This window comes from Seriola lalandi, unplaced genomic scaffold (genome assembly GCF_002814215.2).
Source record: "Seriola lalandi dorsalis isolate HSWRI2012SDOR001 ecotype SW California unplaced genomic scaffold, Sedor1 jcf7180002052504, whole genome shotgun sequence".
NCBI classification, from domain to species: domain Eukaryota; kingdom Metazoa; phylum Chordata; class Actinopteri; order Carangiformes; family Carangidae; genus Seriola; species Seriola lalandi.
The window spans coordinates 883,205-889,666 of NW_019523057.1; the positions used below are offsets into that span (position 1 = coordinate 883,205).

General features: G+C 40.9%; 1 protein-coding gene across 1 annotated transcript in view; it reads left to right on the top strand.

Annotated features, from left to right (window-relative positions):
- Positions 1-6,046, top strand: part of LOC111650560 (potassium channel subfamily K member 2-like) — a 29,864-nt gene extending 23,818 nt beyond the window's left edge. The window contains exons 6-7 of the mRNA XM_023400462.2: positions 783-925; positions 4,155-6,046. Of these exons, the coding sequence (XP_023256230.1) occupies positions 783-925; positions 4,155-4,511 (500 nt within the window). The 3' untranslated portion in view covers positions 4,512-6,046. The remainder of the gene's footprint in view (positions 1-782; positions 926-4,154) is intronic.
- Positions 6,047-6,462: the final 416 nt, after the last annotated feature.

Here is a 6,462-nt window from a genome sequence, read left to right on the forward strand (position 1 = left end):
TCTGTTCTATTTTTTTTTTTTATTTTCCTTGAATTTTGTTATTATCATTTGTTATCAGAACAGGAGGTTAACTGGTACTGGCACTGCCCATGTTCGCAATGTTTTGAATATTCAAAATATTAAAAATGTATTTTGAATAATATTTTGGTCTCTTTCCTAATATATATATCGCTATATAATACTGTTATCTCAATGAAAAATACTGAAACAGATTTATTACTTGGCCGGTAAAAAATTTACTTGGCCGGTAGATTTTTTCATCTACCGGTCCCCTTGGCAGGTGAGCCAAAAAGTTAGTTTACAGCCCTGCCTATGACTTATGTGTTATATGAGTACGATCAAATCTAGAAGTTTACAGTCAAGATTCCACCTTGTTACTTTATGAACATTTACCACTGTTCATTATTAGAGCACCAAGGAACACAAATTCCCAAGGAAATTTAACAGTCCCTGAATATTTTATTCTATGTGTGGTATTGTGCAATTTTCTTCTTACTTATTGGTCTCAAAATTATCAGCCCTCTATTTTTTTATTCTTACAAAATGATCCTACCCATAAAGCTCAGGGGCAATTAATGACCATCCTCCTGCAGAGAGACATGAAATGGGAAGACAAAGGCTCATTAAATGATACAATAATGAAAGTTAAAGAACTGTTTTTCTCAACTGACTTAACTGGCTGTATCAGTCCTGCCTGGCTTTGTTCTCTCATAAGGATACAGTTGATACACGGTGATGTAACAGAATCTTATACCGCACTTGCTTCATTTTTGTTTCTGCAGGTGGGTCAGAGAGTCCAGATTACCTGAACTACTACAAGCCTGTGGTGTTGTTCTGGATCCTGGTGGGCCTTGCGTACTTTGCCGCTGTGCTCAGCATGATCGGAGACTGGTTCCGTGTTATCTCCAAGAAAACTAAGGAGGAGGTACGTAATGCTGTGCGTCACTCTAGAGGTGACAGAAGTGCAAGATAAGAAACCTCTCTCCACTACAGGAAGAAAAAAAATGAATTTCACTTTGGAGGGTTTTTTACAGAAATGTGATGAGGATATTGGGAGTTAGAGAATGCCTGATTTTAGCCTTATATTCAGTTGCTGGAGTGTTTTTTTTTTTTTTTGATAAAGATCCAGATAAACCTACATTTTTGTCTGGGATGCAAAAGCGCAATGATGTCACTTGTTTACAGCAGTTCCACAGCAGTTTTCAGCTATGTCCACTATTTTGCACATTAACCATACGTGGTCCAGCCATACACTAAGTTTTGACCTAGTTTTGTTTTCTCAAGACCAAAGATATTTCAGTCCAGAATCATATTTCCCTTCATTAAAGTCAGTATTTTAAAGAGTGCGGTCAAGACCTCCTCTCCCATCCCACTCCCACAAAAATAACCCTTTCCCATCCTAATCCCATTAGAGAATTGATAAAATGTTGTGTCCCATTCTCAATGTGAACCCCAAATTCTGTGGGGTTTACATGTCTTTATAGTCTTGGCACAGTGAATCATAGAAATGGAGCTGGCAGCACCCACTTTCAGACCATCACTTGACAAATGGAAGTGAGGGAAGTACAGTGACAAAAGAGAGACAGAGAGGTCAAATCCTGCTTATAGGAAATAAAAACATGCTCTAAATATGAAATATGTTGTCAGCTTTAGCTGCAGAGGTAACACACCAGAGCAACTCCACTTGCATTAGACCACTTCATGCTGCTGCTGCTGCTTTATGTTGCACCCTACACTCCTCTTCACCAGCCTCACCAGCACGATATGACAGATATATATTGTAGGTGGAGGAACATTTGCAGTAAATTCACAGGTGTGATCATATCCACCCTCCCCTCATAGTGAGAGTAATACCTCACAGGGTTTTCCACTTCACTCTTCAGGCCATAAATCTATAGTGATGAATCTCCATCCCAGCTACGCCCTGTGGAGTAAATACCCTCCCATACAAGGGCTGGATTAAATATTTGGTGTTTCCAGTAGCTGCTGCTGAGTAATAAGAGCCCTTGCTGTTCTGGCAGGTTCATATAAAAAGAAAAAGAGCCATGCATCCACATACACACTCCTGCATAAACCAACCACATGCTCATCTTATTTCTTTATTCTATGTAGCATAAAAAGGGTGGTGGGTGAGGCAGGAGGGGCTATATGGCAGTCTGCAGAGGGAATCCTTTCACAGGCATAATTAGGAGTACAGCTGTGGAGGCTGTGAGCTCTAGCGAGAATTGCATTAGTGAGAGGCGGCTGCGGTGGAAGGCTAGGGGTTTTGGGAGCGTGGGGTGGTGGGGTTATGCGGATGAGCAGGCAGAGAAAGTGAGAAGGAGGAGGAGACAGCACACACTCAAGTGTTTGTGCTGTACATGCACACACATACAGACACGCACGCGATGAATTTTAAAGTAAGCGCTCAGAAGTCCACTCTAAACAAGCAAAACCTCAGAGTCCAATAGATAAATAAACAGCATGGAGACCTAAAGCATTATCAAGGTGAGATCAATGATGTGTTCGCTCCTCTCCTCTCAAGGAACACGAACAAACACTGGATACAGTATATAGTCTCCAGGAACCTGGGCTGCTGGGTCACACACTGCTCACACACATAGGTCATTTCTTGTTTACTGCTTGAGGCTCCTGGTTTAAAATAAACCTTACCAGTGAAGTGATGGGTGAGTAAGGTGCGAACATGTCTACACCTTGCCACATCTGTAGAGCAAAGCTGAAATCACAACACAAACCTAAAATCAGCTCTAATTCACAAATAGCTTTATTAGTAATTCCCATTATTCTAGTATTAGTCTATTCAAGTATTTACTTAATAATGGCTCTTAAGATTTTATGGAAGTTATAGACTAACTCTCAGCAAGAAGGTGCTTGGCAGCAGAACAAATGGAAACACAGACAGGAATTAAGTTATTTATTGCTGTGCACAGGGAAGAGACGCAGGTTTCTGGTTGGGAAGGTAGGTTGAGCTGGACACTGAGGCTGGAGGGAGAGCAGTGGGGAGCTGAGGGAGTAGAGGAAAGGGATCGAGCAAGGATCGAAAGGGAAGCCACAGGGCAGAGGTAGATCAGCAGGCTTGAGCAGGTGAGGTGGGGTAACAGTCAGAGAAGACTGGACTGTAGGGAGGCGGAGAGCAGGATAAGTTTAGGGAAACAAACAACAAGAACGAAATGTGCACACACACACACACACACACACACACACACACACACACAGACACAGAGGGGGGGTGGGGGCAACTCAGGTTAGGCAAGCACCAAAGATGAGGGCATGGCAGAAGATGCCCCAGGGTAACAGATGTAACAGCAGGTAACTCATCTCATCAGTTCTAAAACATTCTCCTCAGTTATTAATTTCTATTTTTATTTTAAATCTCCACGTCTGCAGTTGACCTTTATGATAGATGAACATTTACTAAGAATAGATGAAAGCTATAGAGTTCTGTCATAGACTAATTGGAGAGCAGCAGACACGTGGAAGAACGCTCACGGCAAGAGGTGTTAAACAGTCAAAAGAGATTAATGGACATAGCATTTATGTTCAAAAGAGTGAACATTAATTATCGGTCAGCGGTTCACATTTAGGTTATTCAAAAAGACAGACATGGCTTTTGTGCATGTGTAGCTTTAACAGTTTAAAAAGACTCATAAAGATAGAAAAAAATACCAGCACACTTTCCAGTGTCCATTATTCTACAGAGCTATGAAAATGTTTCACCTTCAGCACTTCATGGCCTCAGTTAAATGTGCAGGTGTGTCTTTGTGCACATAACTGTTTCTCAGCACCTGCAAAGAATTTAAAGATGAATATGTTTCTTGATTAAAATTTTAAAAGATCATAGTTTTGGCCTCTGAACTGCATATTTTATATGCTTTAAATTACATTTGAAATTTTCTACAACACACCTCTGACTTTTTTAAAATTTTTATTTCCAGACATCGGTTATCATTTCATGAAAAATCAATCAATCTGCACAAACTTCCAACTTTCTTTTGCATGCTTACTAACCAGACAGCATTAAATCAGCAGACATTTTCTGAAGCTAAACCACACTAACAGCAGATGTAAATGTTGCACACATGGACATTACAGGGAGGAATAGTTTGTGTTCGATCACCTGCAGGCATCAATTTTCAGTCTCTCTCTCTCTGCAGGTCGGGGAGTTTCGCGCTCATGCAGCCGAGTGGACAGCAAATGTGTCAGCAGAGTTCAAAGAGACCCGGCGGCGGCTCAGCGTTGACATCTATGACAAGTTTCAGCGCGCTGCATCCATCAAACGTAAGCTGTCATCCGAGCTGGGCATTAACACAGCCATCAACCAGGAAATGACCCCTGGCAAGAGAACGCTGTCGGCCAACCTGTATGAGGACAGAGAAACTTACCCCAACTTGACTCTCTCTCTCAGTCCCGTCCCAGGGGCCCTGGCCAGGAACGGCAGCCTCTATCTAAACGGCCTCAGCCCAGACTACGCTGACAGGCGGGAGATCGCCATCATCGAAACTCTCAAATGAAGAGCAGCAGGAAATGAGCTTTAAGGAACTGAGTGAAACACATCTAGTACAGCACACATAATAAACACTGGTGTGCTTATTGACTGAGCGTCAATGATAAGGTACTCATACGCGTTCGTCAAGTGGATTGTGCTCCAATCATTGATTGAAAACCTTGAGAGTGACTTAAACACAGATCAGTCGTCAAGCTCCATACTTTCATGTGTGTGTGTTTAATACTCACACATAAAAAAAAATCATGCACGGTGTGATAGCGCAGAAGTTCCAACTTCTTTTCACTATGTCTGTACCAACATGATCGACGGCTGTGTTAGTGATTGAGCCCGATCAGAAGCGTGCTCCTGACTGGGGAAAAAAAAAGAGATTGTATAAGAGGCAGTAGTTTCACAAACTTCTCTCTGAGCAGGAGGGAAATGAAAGCCCATATTGAGGTAGCAACTTCATCTTCTCATATACCATCATAAAAAGCCTGTAAACACAGAAATAAATACATTCATCAAACTTAGAAAGCAATAGATGTATCTGTGCTCATCTCCTGCTGAATTTCCAGAGGCCATAAAATCTGCATCAGATAAAGAGGACCCTCACTGCTACAAATACTCAGACTGTGGATTTTTTTTTTCGTTTACACTTCTTACAGTATGAATTTATATGCCTTGCATTCACCAGTCAGTCTGCCCTCACTAAAGAGACGAATGTTGACATTTTTGTTCCTTCATGACTGGCACACAGCGTTTATCTGAAGGAATAACCCACTTGTGCCTTACTGAAAACCACACTGAACATGTGAGGATGGTGACGCATGAAAGACTGAGCAACACCGTGTCTGTCCACTCATACTTATTTATGAGCACAGTAGTAATAAAAGACATGTAGGAGGCATCTTGGAAAAACAGTATGACGAAGAAGAGGGCACAGAAACTTTTATTTAACGCATTTTATATGGACATGAGAGGAGAAACTGCTTCTTGAGAGATCATTAATAACTGGAACAATGTCACCTCTGTGTCAGGCAGTGCGTTTTAGGTATTTACTACCGGTCTTAATGTGCTGAGATAGTCACGCTAACCACACAGTGCCAGGCTCACTGATCAAACCCCACTCTCCTTGTTTTTTTTTTTTTGAGGGTTTTTTTTTATTAAACTGAAACATAGAGCGTGGTGCATCAACAAAGTCCCTGCACGTATGGTACTGTAGCAATGAAAGCTCTGGGGCTGTGAAGCATATCTTTACCTTACTGCTTTTCATGACCGAGGGAGATGGGGAATATTTCCTCAACTGATGAAGATGAGATCCATTATGTCTGGCCAATACTGAATGTACACCATCAAAACCCTTTATTTACTGTATATCACTGCAGTGACTCAATTATCGAGACTTTAGAGGTGAGTGAGTTGCATCAGATAGAAATTGAAGAATTGATTTAAATAAATGCTTCTCTGCTGCTGGTTTGGCGTCGACAAAGATCAAGAAAATGGCAAGAATCTTACTCCGATTCTTGATACTAAATATACATTTTGATTTTTGCATTTTAAGTGGATCTAATTTTTTTTGTTTTTTTATTCAAGATATTTCTGAAAGCACATATTGCATTTCATGCCGTTATGGAGGATATCTTAGGCTCTGGGGTCTCCCAGTCGAAAGGTTTGGATTGTGTGTCTTAGGGTGTTATTCAGTGCTTTTAAGCAGCATGATATGCTGTAGTATTCAACACATTTGATAGTGCTTTTTTCAGTTTGTAGCATTACAAAACACCTTTACAATACAGTGTGTTTTAAAAGACAGTAAGTCATGTGGAAAACCAAGTCTACTTGTTATCTATGATTTATGGGTTAAATTTATTGGAAAAGAGTTTGTGTTGTGTCGCAGAATGAGCCGGTTGCACCAGCTCTAAATTTAAACAGCCTAGTTATAACTGTAGTGTTTAAGTAGAGATTTATACATCACGAAA